Source organism: Mesoplodon densirostris, chromosome 10 (genome assembly GCF_025265405.1).
Source record: "Mesoplodon densirostris isolate mMesDen1 chromosome 10, mMesDen1 primary haplotype, whole genome shotgun sequence".
NCBI lineage: Eukaryota > Metazoa > Chordata > Mammalia > Artiodactyla > Ziphiidae > Mesoplodon > Mesoplodon densirostris.
The window spans coordinates 9,684,101-9,699,549 of NC_082670.1; the positions used below are offsets into that span (position 1 = coordinate 9,684,101).

A 15,449-nucleotide genomic window follows, 5' to 3' on the forward strand; every position below is an offset into this window, starting at 1 on the left:
GATTTTGGCATTTAGCTTGTTGGTGAATAGAAGTCAGATTTGATAGCAAGAAATTGAGCAAAGGATAAGTGGGAATTTGGTACCGAGAAGAAGGTAAGAAACAGGATTACTGTTAGAGGTATAATGTCAAGGAAAGGTGTGTGTGTATTCCAAACCTGATGTGTTTGCCAGAAAAAGAGGAGTCAGTTGCACTTGCACATGTCAGGGTCAGTGTCATTACCTCTCCACACCACCTTTTTGAGACACTCAGGCCAGCAGCTGTTCTTTACGCCTGGCTTTGTAAGGACAGGGCGTTCCCAGGGGATTCTTCCCGAGGCCACATAGGCCCCTGGGTCCATGATGCACACACTCTCTTGTCACTTACTGTTATGAGGTCATCGCAATATGATAGCTGTCTACTTGGTGGTGTAATTTTTAAAGGAAGTTTCTAACAAAGAGGACCTTGATCAGAAAAGTTGTGCCTTGTGTTGGGCTTGGCCAGAGGACTGGAGTTTGAGCCCTTGCTGTTAGCACTTGACGTTGGACAAGTGACTTAACCCTACGCGTGTCCTTCCTCACTGGGATGTGATCCACCAGTGCTGGCTGCCTCACAAGGATATGTGAGAGCAGAGGAGGCTGGGGAGTGAGAAAAGAGGTGGTAAATAGTGCGGTTGTATAAAATCGTAAGGTCGCGTCACTACAGAGTTTCCGTAGGAAAAGCACACACTGTTTATTATTCTGATGTTCACTACTTTTTTCTAGAGATTTTAGTATTATCAGGCCAAGACCTAACTTTTGACCTGACCTGTAATTCACAGTTATCAGTATTCAGGAACTTTTGAGTGGATATAGAGAGGAAACCTAATTATGGTTTAAAATGATGGGAGAAGGGGAGAATAAAATATTGGGAAATGGAGCTTCGGCTCTAACTTTACACTGCACTGATGTTGAAGGGGAGTTAGTCATGTTTTTCAGGAGTATGAGACGTTATACCATAAGGGGGTAACTAGCTCTTTTCCATCTTTAAATAATAAACTCTTTAACAAGTATACTTAAACTGTAGTCTGAGTGGTTGGTTAGCTATAAGAAAGAATATTTAGTTTATTAAAAAAAAGTTCCTAAAATTAAACTCATGGAATACCAGGGTGGAGGGTTGTAGAGTCTTTATTTGGGGGTGTCAGTGGAATGTGGTGGGAGTTTAAAGTAGCATAAGATGTGTCAGTTTGCTGTGATTCAGACAGACAAAGGAGGAGATAAAGCAGTGACCTTTAAAGCTGTTATGTCCTTGAAATGCCTTCCATTAAGCTAACCGTGTGCACTGTACTCTGCCATGTTTTAATTTCCAAGTGAAAGACTAGCATGTTTGTGTTTTCAGTTTTATTAAATTAGTGTCTCTCTCTTTTTTGTTTTTCCCTTTCAGAGAGCATTAGGTAATCAAAAGTCCACAGTAGTTGAATTCAGCAATAAAGATGCCTCTGAAATTAACAGTGAGCAAGATAAAGAAAATTCCTTAATCAAAAGTGAACCAAGAAGAATTAAAATATTTGATGGAGGGCAAGTACAAATTTTCCTTCTTAAATGTACATTTAAACTTACTTTTTAAATGTACATTTGCTTTCATGTGAATGAAGACTTAACCAGTGCCGATTTTATATAAACGTTGCAAGGTTTCTCAGCTTATTAACAGAATCTTCATGGCCAAATACATGTTAGGTATGATGTTAAATAATGCCATTTTGATCAAGAAAATGACAACTATTTAGAAAACATTGTAGGTTCTAGGAGGCAGCTAAGCACTAAGTTTTCAGAGTGAACCCTGGGTTTCACGTTGATTCATAATAAGGAGTGAACTGAAAAAATCTGCTCTAAAAGAGATGAATCATTGCCTGTTTGATGTCTTCTGTGAATTTGGTTGTGAGAAAAATTGTAAAAGCCAACTGTAGTTAAAATGAAGCTCAGAAATACTTCAGTACTTATAGCTGTGATTGAATTTAACAATAAAGAAAACTTTTAAAGCAGTCACTTAGAGGAGCTATTTTTAAATTAAACCTGGTATTGAATAAAGTTGTTTGATTAGAACTAGCTATTAGAATATTGTGTTGATGTGAAAAGCTGGAATATTCTGTTACTTACATGTGCATAACATTTATATTTATTGAGTGTAAAAACTGTGCCTTGTTTTATTTTTTAGGTTGAATTTCAATCATCAGTATTTTCTCAAAGACATAGTATCCAATTGCCCTATTCATTTTCCTTTTCTTTAAATTAGATATAAATCAAATGAAGAGTATGTATATGTCCGAGGCAGGGGAAGAGGAAAGTACATTTGTGAAGAATGCGGAATCCGTTGTAAGAAACCTAGTATGTTAAAGAAACACATACGAACCCATACAGATGTCCGCCCCTACCACTGCACTTACTGTAACTTCTCCTTTAAGACTAAAGGTATGAGATGACATCGCTTCATGGTCCTTTATTATATGCATTGAGTTAGTAGAGCTAAGACCCAACTTTACATATTCCTTGACCAAGGATGCAGTAGCTTAAATAGAATAATATAAATTACATCTTGTCAACATCATAGTCTTACCTCTTTATATATTTCTAGACCTCTTGAGAAAAAGTTTTTAATTACACACTTTTAGAATATACGTAATAAATATGACATTTGAAAAGGAGCAACTGCCCTTTTTTCTTTTACTTGCCAAATTAGAGTTGTATAACATGATGACTAACACGTTTTCAAAAATACTTACTTTGGAGCTAAAGAAGAATAAAGAAATTTTCATGATCACATTGTAGATGCATTTCAGTGCTAAAAGATTAAAGAAAAAATTAAAATAATAACTACAGTAAAGTTATACTGATTACATTCATGTAATGTAATTATTTATTATCTAATTTTACTCATGCATAGCCATTTCTTTTTCTTTCCCATGAAGCTTTTTTACTGAAGTACTGTTGAATATCAGCTTCAAAAAATTTCTAAATTTTGTACTATTTAATGTTTGTGGAACTCAGAACTAGTAATTAAAATTATATTTAGTACCATTTCTGTATTCTTTATATGTTTTTATTTAAATTGTAAGCCTTTATTGTAGTTAAGGTAATTTTACTCTCTACAAATTTCCTGTGACATATAATGAATAAATACACTATTATAAAACGTTTGCTTTCTCCATTAGGTTCCTTGTTTATGAATCATTATACAAAAATTTCTTGCTTGAGACTTTAATTTCATATACCACCCTTTAGAAAGTAAGAATCTCACAAATACAAAGCAATATAATCATAAAATCATTTGTCTGAAAGGACAAAATCTGTGAAAAATATTTAATCAATTTTTTTATAGAGCTACATTATTTTTATCCCTTTTCAGTTAACATTTGCTTTTTTTCTGATTATATTAGTTGTCTTTGCAGTTTTTGCTTTAAAGATTGATCAACTCTTTAGCAAAATTTATTGAACATTTTGGCCAGTATTTATTGGCATTTAAAGAGTATGTAGGGCCTCCCTGGTGGCGCAGTGGTTGAGAGTCCGCCTGCCGATGCAGGGGATACGGGTTCGTGCCCCGGTCTGGGAGGATCCCATAGGCCGCGGAGCGGCTGGGCCCGTGAGCCATGGCCGCTGGGCCTGCGCATCCGGAGCCTGTGCTCCGCAACGGGAGAGACCACAACAGTGAGAGGCCCACATACCGCAAAAAGAAAAAAAAAAAAAAAAAGAGTATGTAGCAACTAAATAGCTTCAAATTAGCTCTCCTTAAATGCCAGTAAAACCTGAAACAAGAATGATGGGGGAAAAAACAAAGCTGTTCTGCAGATAGCCTTGAATATTTCTAAAGTTTCAAGAAATCATAAGTCAGAAGGAACCCGAATTCTGTCATTCTTAGGTTGTGGTATAGAACCTTCTTCTGGAAATGGAGGGTGCATTTCAGGATGATTTTCCTGATCTTGTGTGAAGGCTTTGATAGGATTAAGTGCTTTGATCTTTTAACCCAACTTACTGCTTTTACACTGGTTTTGATCCTATGATTAAGAAACGTCCGTCTGTTGAATAATTTCCAGTGTGAGACCAGGAGACCAGTGATAGGCCAATATTACAAATGAAACATTACCAGTTGCAGAATGATGTTACCAAATAGAAGAGGATCCAGGTATAATGTGAAATGGGTGTTTCTCAAAAGAAGGAGGAAAAGGAATCAGGATATTTTATAAAGTAAGGGCAAAGAAAGGAAGGAAAACTTTGATATGGAAAACAAATGAAACTACAGAGATTTCTTGGCAAAGAAAAATATTATGAATCATCAAGTATTAATCCTAATGAAATAACTCAAGCCAACATCATGTAAAATATTAGATAAATGTTTGTTAAATGGTGGACAGGGCATAATGATCTTTGAAGAGTGAGCAGTATATGTTAGCAGTTTTCATGTCTTCCATTTCTCAAATATGCTGGATACCTGAATTTACATTAAATTTTTTGTTTTGTCAGATAATTCATTGGAATTATGTGATAAATATTTATTTGAAGAAAGCTACCCTAGCTAAGCAGACTGGTGAAGAAAATATTAGAAATTCAGTATTTCCCTATTCTCGGCATGGCAGTTCTCTTTTTTATGGTCGCTTCCTTATAGAAGTCTACCTTTTATGAATATATGTCAAACAGATTCCATAGTACCTTGTAAAGGTAGCTAAATGATAAAAGAAAGACTTGTTTTTAGATTAGGCTGTAAATTTTGCCCTACTCTGATTTACTTTGTTGTCCCATTCTTGAATGTGTCTGGTTATTAACAGAAGGTAATAGTGATGTACGCCAAGATAGCATGGTACTATCGAAGGAATGATCTGTCCTCCTAGAAACTGATGCTTCTGATGGTAATGCTTGTAAATCTGTACTTCATCATTTGTCCTCTCGGTTTATTTTATGAATGCATTTTCAAAATAATTTTAATTGATTTGTTTTCACTATTCTGCTTTAAAGGTCAGTCAGCTCAGTCAGCTTGCATCTCTGCAGGATTTAGTTCCATTTATATCACAGAAAGCTGGACTTTATATGTAGCTATAGGAGCCCAGAAACAAAATCTCTCATGCTTTCCAGAGGATTTATATGAATGTTTATTAAATCTGTTGAAAATTTTATCTGTTAAGTTAATGCACAGCCTTGCTAGGGGATATTTGCATTTTAATGTGCATATTTTGCACATTGAAATGCAAATTGTTTTATTTTAAATTATTTAAGAAGTTGGTTAATAATAAGTAATAGCTCAAGTTATGAGAAAATATGCTTATTAAAAACTCATATTCCCAAATTTGCCTAGTTACAATTATACCTTAACTTCTCAGAAAGCAAATGACCTCCATGGCTGTCTATTTAGGGAACAAAAGCATTTTGAAAGAACTATTAGTGGACCTTGTGATTTGGTTTATAATATTGTCATCATACTAGAAAGTGTTTTGACTAATAAGTGGAGATTTCAGCCACAATAAGATGGGAAAACTATTTTTCATAGCTTCTAATGTGAAAAATTTGAAGCATACAGAAAAGTAGATGTTTGCATAATGAACACCAGTATGCCCATCACATTTTAATAATTGTTAATAATTTGCCATATTTGCTTCATATTTTATTTTTAAAGTGTACTTAAGGTAAATGTCAGACATGGCCAAGTCATTTAAGCCGAGCGTTATCTCTAGAATCACAGAGGTCAAGGTTTGCTGGATCTTAGACATTATCTGGTCCGTGCCCTCTCTTACACTTGAACCCCTTAAGCACTAAGCTCTGGGATGCTGTGCATACTAACTAGTGCAAGAATTGGCCTAAACGGGTGTGACCAGTCCCACGGGCTTAGTGCAATTTTAGTGAAGGTGAGGCTCCATAAATAGTGCAATTTTGCAGGTCTTTCAGCTACTGCAGACTCAAATCTGGACCAATGATTCAAACATTTTTAGCTCTTCTGAGGTTTATTCTGAAATACTGATTTGCCCTGCTCGCCAAACTCAGCATTTAGATTTTATTTTCAAAAGAGACGATTTTCCCTTATTGGCAATTTTGTGTGTGTGGCATTATCTACTCAAGCTGCATGGTATCCTCAAGAGAATTTGAGCTCTCCCCCTGCATTAAGGATCACTTGGGGCCAGCATGCCCCATGGTTCCCAGTTAATCTGGTGATACTTACAGAGGTGTACACCAGCTGCCAGAGGAAACACACCTCTAGGGATACTATTATGAGACTTGCAGTCAGTATGGTGAAGTAAAATTAATGTAGGAAATTCTTTCTCTTGTTCCAAACACACAGAAATACTATTTATAGTACAACAACCAACTGTAGTTTTAAATAGATAGCCAAGCTTGAAATTTAGAAAGGAAGACTCCCAACCACCAAAAATAAGGAAACTCCAAACTAGCATGGTGAACAGATATTAAAAAAAAAAAAAAAAAAAAAAAGTCCATAGGGACATCAAGCCAGATATACGCCCAGAGGTCTGGAGTTTAATGCTCATCCTGGAATGGCTTCTGAGGCCTCTGAAATAAGCATGGCTCTCCTGTCCAGTGACTTTGGACCATGTGGGGAAAAAGCTGACTGCTAAAAAGCAAAACCCTATACCTGTGCCATGCCAAAAAAAACCCCACAAACTGATCCAGAATTAGTGTAATGAAACTGTTAAGGTCCCAGGCGGAAGCAATTGGAAGGCTGACCCATAGAGATGTGTCTACAACCCAGGGTACTTAAGACTCCATGGAAACCAATCTTGCTAAAGATAAGTTTACAATAAAAACTAAAAAATGTGCAAGGAAATAAAGTACTATGAGGGAAAACCAGCACACACAACTGATGGAGAATTCAGAAACCACAGATCATAGTGCAATCTGAAGGGGACTTTAAGTGTATATAAAATGTTTTAAGAAATAAATAAGGACTAGAGAATAGTAACCATAAGGCAAAAGTAGACATTATCAAAGTTGAGGAGGCAGATTTGAAAAAGAGATTATTCCTAATAACAAGGTTATTACAGCATATAGATACCAGTATTATTTTTTGAGCAAATTTTAATCATTGGAATTGTATAACCACAATCTGTACTTTCACTTGAAATAGGAATGGAATTTGCCAGTGTTGACAAATGCAATAGCAAAATAATACTATGTAAGCTTAGTAAACATTCTTTTCCCTTAAGGAAATCTGACAAAACACATGAAGTCCAAGACACATAGCAAGAAATGTGTGGATTTAGGCGTCTCAGTAGGTTTAATAGATGAACAAGATACAGAAGAATCAGGTAAGGCTTTATTCCATATTTTTCATAAATGCTATTTACAATGTACTCCTTTTTTTCTTTGCATCCATACTCTTCTTTCCATTCCCACTGATACTGCTCAGTTCCTACTTTCATCACCTCTTATTTATACTATGTGATAGACTCCTAATCAGTTTTCTCACCTTTCCTCTGTCTTCCTTCCTTTGCATCTATCCCCACTGATGTTAAGTTAATCTTCCTGAAGCATGTGTCTGATCATACTGTCCCTCTGCTCCAGGTCTTCCATTGGTTTCCATTTTCCTACCAAATAGGATATGAGCTACTTGACCTCAAGTAATTCCTCAGAATCCTTTATAATCTGATGCCTGCCTACTTCTTCACCTTTATCCCTCATCTCTCTCTTTCACCTGCCCTAATGCTTGAATTTCCTGCTTACATGACACTGATCCGGCTCTCTGCCTATAAAGCCCTCACCCTCAATCCCCACACAAACGTGGCTCCCCGTCTGCATTGGTCAAAATCTTATTTTCCTTCAAGATCCAGCTCAAATCCACTGCTGTCATGAAGCCTTCTCTGATTTTCCCTTCCCACACCACTTGCGGGAAGCAATTTTCCCCTTTTCTCAACACCTGTAATATTTTAGAGTTCACTCTGAGAGTAATGAATCCCTTTCTGCCATAACTTTTTTTATTATTTACATGCTTCCTCCCTTACCTCTTTGCTGATTTTCAAGCGTGTCATGAGTAGAACTGATGCCTGAGTAATATTCGCTGCGCCCGCAGCCCTCAGCGCAGTGCCTTGTTCATGGCAGCTGCTCTGGAAATATTTGGGGAATAAAACATTTGTTTGCTTCCCCAAATTGTTTATTATTTTGAAAAAGGTTAACTGGTTGTTTTCTTAATGATGTTAACTCAACAAGTAGAAGTATTTATCTCTAACCAATTTCGAGGGGAAATTAAGCTGTTCATCTGTTCTGACTAGTCAGACAATAGAATTATTTTTTTGTAAGACTTTTTGTTTTAACCCAAGAATTTATCAACAAGAGATAAGTTTAAAAAAAAAAGTTGTCCTATTTCATTTTTGAAAAACACCCTAAATTAAACATTTACCTGCTTGCTATGTTTTAGTTAGTATGTACTAGTTTGATGTAGAAAAAAGTTCCAAAGAGAAAATGGTGAGGACATCTTTGAAAATACAGGTAAAAAAAACCAAATGCTTTTCATTCCACCTGACAACCAGTAACACACTAAATGAATCAGCCTGAATTTGTTTCTAAATATGCAAGAGAAGTGACTCACATCTTAAGTGCTACAGTTGATAGGATTTCATATTTTAAGCACAAGGAGAGGATTGCCTTTAACTTGAATTTTGGGAAATAAGTGGATGTATTATTAGTAGAAGGAAAATATAGTCATAACAAACTTAGGACAATAAGGAGGTTTTTAGTGCTTTATAGACACTTTGATGCTCTGATACATATTGGGGATGGCAATACCAGGATTTGAAAGTATATATCAAATTAACATATGTGTAACTTTTTTGTCCTAGGAACATACGTATTAAAAACTGATTTTTGAATGGCTAGGAATTGAGTTCTGTGTTGATGTCTTTGTATAAAGACACACATTTAATAAAATTAATTAATTTACTTCTAATGTAAATAGTCTGTTTGATTTATTTTCTGCTCTTAGTAGTCATGCAGTAAATTAGCTACCATAACTATTTAAGTGAAAAAAAATCCCTCTTTATTATTTATTTGCTTTATTGCTATTACGCTGAACAATTCAGAATTAAAAAGCTAGGAAAAATGAATAACGCTTTCAGTGAGTATATTTGTTACCCAGAGACTTTTAGAAAAGGCACGAAGTAGAGGTTATAATATGAAATACTAATTTCTGAAAAATGTATAAACGTTAAAAGCATTATTATTATAATATATACTCTTAGATGTTTTACTTCTTTAAGAAGATGAGTCTTATAAAAATTAAGTAAAATGTAGAATCTTCTAAATGGTCAAGGGAAGGTAGTGTTGATATCCCAAATTTACATAGGAGAATTAAGTGTAGTTTCCACTAATTATCATGCATCGTTTAGATTGGCCAGCTGACTGATGGACTTGCATATCTATCCGTTCATTTTTGTTATTTCTCACCTGATTCCAGAAACACTTGAAGCAGTTCTTAGACTATAACTCAAACTTGATAGCCTAATTCCCAATTCAGATGAGATCCTCTGATAAAACTCTAGGTAGTTTTACCTGTTTTTTCTGTGTGTGTGTTTTTTTTTAAATTACTGTACTTATCAGTAGTATACTCAAAGTGTTTTCACGGTTTTAATTGAATAGTAAATTATAGCACATAGGTGGATTCTGCCAAGTGCTATGTCATACCTCATAGTCCTTTATAATATGCCAACAAAATATATTCCTCCACTTCTGCTTTATTATAGGCTTGGAATGAGGCATAAATGTGGCAAACATTGTTTCAAACAAATGGTCTTGTTTTCCCTTTATTATTGTCTTTGGTGCTTTTAAAAATATTTTGAGATGTTTTTTAAAAATACAGAAAGATTACACAGAGTTTTATTACATGCACTCATGTATTCACACCAGAGTTGGGGATTATAAATATTTTCTCACATTAGCTTCAAGTCTTTTTCATAAATGGTGTTTTTGAAAATTGTATTTTCATAAATTTGTATTTTTGGGAAAAAAACAAGCTAAGTAAGGCATCACACATTAGGTGCAGTAGCCCTAACTCACCCCTGCCCATCACTCCCCCTCCCAGAGGCAAAGACTAACTGCACTTGGAGGTTTTCTTTCAATTCATTTAACATACGTGTGTATAACCACATATAGCATGTGGTTTTGTTTAAGTTTGTATTCCAGATTTGCATGAACAGTACCACCTTGTATGTAGATAACTAGAAAATTAATTTTGCTTTATAATTTTAAATTGTTGTCTAGGATAATTTCTATTTCTGCACATCCTTAACCATACCTGATACTACATGCATTTTAGTTTGGGGCCACCTTGATGGATGAGAGTCTGCTGTCTTTACTTGTATTTTCTTGATTGCTATCCTAAGTTTGGATCTTGTTATTCTTTGGGAAGAAGTTTCACTTGATTAAACTGATGGAAGTTAGAGATGGGATCTTGCTTAGCAATTCTTTAGATGTCTCTGTTTTTAGAGAGGAAAGCGCAGAAGCCCACAGTGTGATGCTGCGTGTCCGCAGGGTGTACTGTTTTCTAGTCCAACGCCAGCCTAGAATATTCTAGGCATTCTTTTTTCACTCTCCTTTCCTGGATCCTCCTCATCTCCCCAGCCTCTAAATGCAGTGCCCAGAGCTGCGGTCTCTAATCTCTCATCTCTTCTGTCTGTGCTCCCTCCCCAGGTAGCCTCGTGCAGTCTTCCGGCTTTAAATACCATCTATATGCTGATGATTCCCATATCCGCTCCAGACTTGCATGTCCATCTTTCTACTCACCATCTCCACTTGGATGTCTCATAGGCATCTAGAGTGTGACGTGCCCCAAACTCCTGGTTTCCCCCTTATGTGACTCTAGGAAGCACGCTTCCCTGAAGTCCTTCTCCCATCCTTCCAGCTGCTGGACCAAAAACCTTGAAGTCGTACTTGGTGTCCTTTGGCTCCAATCCACCAGTAGAACCTTTGGCTCTTCCTTCAAAATGTACTCGGCAACCTACCGCTTTGAAACCACCTGTTCCTCCCAGCCCTGGTCAGATCTATCATCACGTCTTCTAAGTTGCTTGCAGCAGCCCCTCACTGGTCTCCGTGGTTCAGCCCCTGCCTCTTTACAGCCTGCTTTCAACACAGCAGCCAAAGTGGTTTCTGCAAGTTACGTCATTGCCTTGCTTAAAACCCTCCATCGGTTTCCTGTCTCGTTCGGAGCCGTGGTCTGTGTCCGCTGCGAGCACCACGCCTCTGAAACTCGGCTCCACTCCTGCCTCCCCTGCCCCTCAGCTGCAACCACCCTGATCGCCTGGCTCGGTGGCCAGCACACCCAGCTGGCCGCTGTCCAGGGCCTTTTCTCTTTTCCTCCCTTTGGAATGCCCTCCACCAGGTGCTGCAAGACACCCCATCACCTCTCAGTGCTCTTGTGCTCAGATGTCACCTCACCAGTGACGCCTTCCTGAAGCTCCCTAGAGAGAGCACCTCGCCCTCTTACTGCCAGCATGACTCCTGCCCCCGACCTGCTTTATCTTTCCGTATAGCACTTACAGCCACTTACAACTTACAGATGAGTGTGTGCATTTATTATCTGTTCCTTTCAACTAGAAAATAGAACATAAGGACGGCGATCTCCCTGTGGTCACTGCTGTATCGCCAGCACGTGCTGGGATTGTGACTAGCAGCGAATCATAGATAGTAAATAGTTGTAGATTGAATGGATGACTGGAAAAAAATGACCTATAATCTGTCAGGAAATCATTCAATATTGTTGTTTTTAGAATATGATATACTAGTTTTCCATTAAATTCCTTCACTACAATTCAGCAGTAGCTGTAATACAATATTTAATGCCTTTACCTATGAATAGCGTTTACATGATTTGTCCGTGGTCGATACAGGAATTTTCAAAGTGATGATGGCCATTCATTTGTTAATTTCTTATTTATTGGTTATTAGATCAGAAGACTAGAAGATATTTTAAGTTATTCTGACGATTCCATTTTTTCATCCTCAGTAATGATCTGTGCAGATTGATAAATATCCGTTCCATTTTTCAGTGATTCCAGAGAAGAGTTTATTCTCTTTGTGACTGATTATTTATTTAGCACCGCAGCAGCTGTCTAGTATGTCCACAGTCACTGCCCTCAGGAGCTCCTTGCCTGTGGCTGTGATGTTGGGACCTTGGAGTGAGCTCAGACTTGGCAGGGTTCACTCCTCAAGGCTGGGATCTGGGAAGGACAGTGACGGCCTCGTCTGGAACAGAAGGATGACTAAGGGTATCCCAGGAGAATGAAAAGGGGGAAATATATCAAAATATAATTGTCCATATATTGCTTTGTTTGAAAAAGTATTGATGAGGGGGTGGGGTAAAGGAGGGCAAGCATTCTGGACCGAGGGAGTTGTTGAGCAAAGCCCAGAGGTTGGGAGAGGGGAACAGGGCATCAGGAGTATAAATGGGGCAGGATGAGAGGGTTGGGCAGGGCGCTGGGGGACAGGTCCTACTATGCAGGGGAGTTTTAGCACCTTCCTTTAAGAAAGTCTGAGGGATTTTTTTTTTTTCTTGTATCATCTAAAGGAATTTAAAGCCACTACCTCTTTAGTCCCATATACATCTGACTTTTAATCTGGATTATTTTCTCAAATGTTTTTTAAACAAGTAAACAACAAATAGTAGGCTTTTAATTTGTGTCCCCAGGAATTTTCATTGCTGAGCTTTTGTTTGTTTTTTCTTTCTGCAGCTGCTGTTTTATTTTGTAGTGGGAATTTAGACAATAATGACTAAAAGAAGCATGATTTCTTTAAGTGGTTAGTCCCATTCAGCAGCAACAATAATAAATAATACCATAGAGCAAAAATCTTTTGGGGGGGACTTCCCTGGTGGTCCAGTGGCTAAGACTCCACGCTCCCAGTGCAGGGGGCCCGGGTTCGATCCCTGGTCGGGGAACTAGATCCCACATGCCACAGCTAAGAGTTCGCATGCCGCAACTAAAGATCCCATGTGCTGCAACTAAGACCCGGTGCAGCTAAATAAATAAATAAATACTTAAAAAAAATTATTTTCTGAAAGGGTGTTTTTATAAACAAAGTACCTCAAGGTTTCAGCATCCCTCATTCTCTACCAGCTGGAGTTTACAGGTTTGGGTGGAAAGTCTGGTACGATTTTTCCCTTGTGACACCAATTTTGTATGTATATATGTATAATGACTCATTTAGAAATCTTGCTCTTCATTTATTAAATTAGGGAGCATTATTTCTCCTGGAATTCATTTCTACTCTGAAATTTCTACTCAGCAGCACCAAGGTGTAGAACTTTGCCCACAGACTAGACTATCATAAAAGATAAGGACTTGATTTTTTCCTACCTTAGTGTTTCCGTGTATGTTTTAAAACCATGCCCTTATCAGCTCCATAAGGGTGTTGCACGGAGTAGTGGCGTGTGTTATGAAGTGTTTCATTTTACTATCAATTTAATTTTCCAAGGAAAAATACAAATTATTAGCCATATAGTAGTAGTAGAAGAAGTGACTAACTAAAAAAAATAGGAGGGAGAATAAATATTTTCAGCTATCATAGTTTTAATCTTTGAGGTGTACATCTGCTCATAGAAGGAAGCTTGGGGTCCAGAAGCTGGTCAGTGCCAAGTGATCTGACATGCTGGGTTCTCTCTCCCCCTGCTTCCTCCCTGCCCGTAGGAGTTTCCCGCCTCCCTGATCACACCTGGAAGCCTCCGCCTTCTCAGGGATCAGGCTCATGGCAGCGGTTCCTTCTGAGACTTCAGCTGCCAGCTCAAGATGGCTGCCTGACAGTGTATTCCTTATTTTCCTGGCCCAACAAATGAAAATAAGTGATGAAATTGCATCGTGTAATGCAGGGTCTTTCCACACATAACTTGCTGTCTTTTCCCTTTAATGACGAACAGTTCTTCAAGTGCTTTTGTGGCATCCTGGGGTCATACTATCATTTCTCATACTCTTAATCTGATGTAACTCTGGTGTTAAGCCCACTGCACAGTGCACTGCTAGAAACCACACTGGGATTCCATTTGCTGTGTGTCTACATAAAAATTCAGGAAAATGCTAAGGTTTGGCCAGCAGTTAGGTGTCACAGCAGTTTCTTACCTGTGTCCCAAAAGGTAGTGATTCCAGTGGCTCTTCCGATGCCTTTCATTTTGACCTCACAGCTGCATTTATCCAGGGATGTGACTGATCTACTATATGAAATATGCAAATATGAGATTACTGAGTAAGCTCTTATCAGCAGAATCTCCTTTGTCACCTAGGCTTTCCTAAACACAATCGAAGTTTCTCACTTAATTATGCAACTAGATTGCAGATGGCTACCAAATAATGGTGATTAAAGAAAAATAAGTAGCCAAGTTCAGGAGCCACGTGTCTCTCGGGAAACCAGTACACTGACGCATCGTCTTGATCAATATGAAAATTTGTGACATAAGTCTTCCCTAGATACTGAATAAAATTCTTAAGTAGTTTTGATAGCCACCTTCATATTTCACATTGACAGTGGGGCAGTCCTGTCAGAAGTGGAGTCCTACAGCACCTTAGGAAGGACTGTTCAATTCAGCACATGTGTATGAAAGTCACATATACCTAAACAGCCAGTGCTAACAGGATATGCAAGAACTTGCTCTAGATATTTACACCTTGATTATCTCAGACATCTGGGAAATGGGGTAAACATTTTAAAGAAAAAAACCCCAGAAGGATATTATTTGGATGCCCTGATTCTAAATGCCAGGATTTGCAGAATAGCAACCAGAAACCTAAGGATAGTGTTTCTAAGGTTTATAGGAGAAATTAGAGGGCTTGGTCGTTTGATCTTTTCTGTAGCACATACATAATCATCAAGAAATATCATCTCTGAGCTTTCGTTTATTCAACAAAATTTGTTAAAGGCTCTCCAAAGGCCAGTGTTACTACAGAGTATCCCCCCCATATTTATTTTTGGAAAATCATTACTATTCGGTAATGTCTTGGTCAGCTTCTGGTTTTCTGGGAAACGTCCAAGTCTTTCTGTTCTGTGTTCATATTTAATTTTTCCATAATATCTGCCTTGTTTATTTTCATCAAAGGTTTACTGTAGATTTATTTCTACTTATCTACAGCATTTCTTTTCCTGGTATTATCTTCAATCTTTTTCTTTTTTTGAATGTCCTAAACCTGTTTTCTACTCTCTACCAACTTGATACTCTGAATGTCATTCACCAGCAGAATGTTCATGTTCCCTGGTTGATAGAGTGCTTATTAAAGGTCAGCGTGAAGATGCTGTGATGAAGGAGCAAAGACCCCTGATTTTTTTATTCTTTACTACCCTTAAAACAGTGGGCTGTAGGCTGCCCTTTTTTTTTTTTTTTTTTTTTTCCTTTTTGCAGTACGCGGGCCTCTCACTGTTGTAGCCTCTCCCGTTGCGGAGCACAGGCTCAGCGGCCATGGCTCACGGGCCCAGCCGCTCCGCGGCATGTGGGATCTTCCCGGACCGGGGCACGAACCCGCATCCCCTGCATC

The 15,449-nt window shown here is 37.9% G+C and overlaps 1 protein-coding gene across 5 annotated transcripts in view; it reads left to right on the top strand.

Moving 5' to 3' along the window:
- The window catches only part of HIVEP1 (HIVEP zinc finger 1), a 142,768-nt gene that overhangs the window by 113,214 nt on the left and 14,105 nt on the right, over positions 1 to 15,449 (top strand). For all 5 annotated transcript variants that reach the window (XM_060110206.1, XM_060110209.1, XM_060110207.1 and 2 more), the window contains exons 5-7: positions 1,400 to 1,533; positions 2,249 to 2,424; positions 7,155 to 7,256. In XM_060110206.1, the coding sequence (XP_059966189.1) occupies positions 1,400 to 1,533; positions 2,249 to 2,424; positions 7,155 to 7,256 (412 nt within the window). The remainder of the gene's footprint in view (positions 1 to 1,399; positions 1,534 to 2,248; positions 2,425 to 7,154; positions 7,257 to 15,449) is intronic.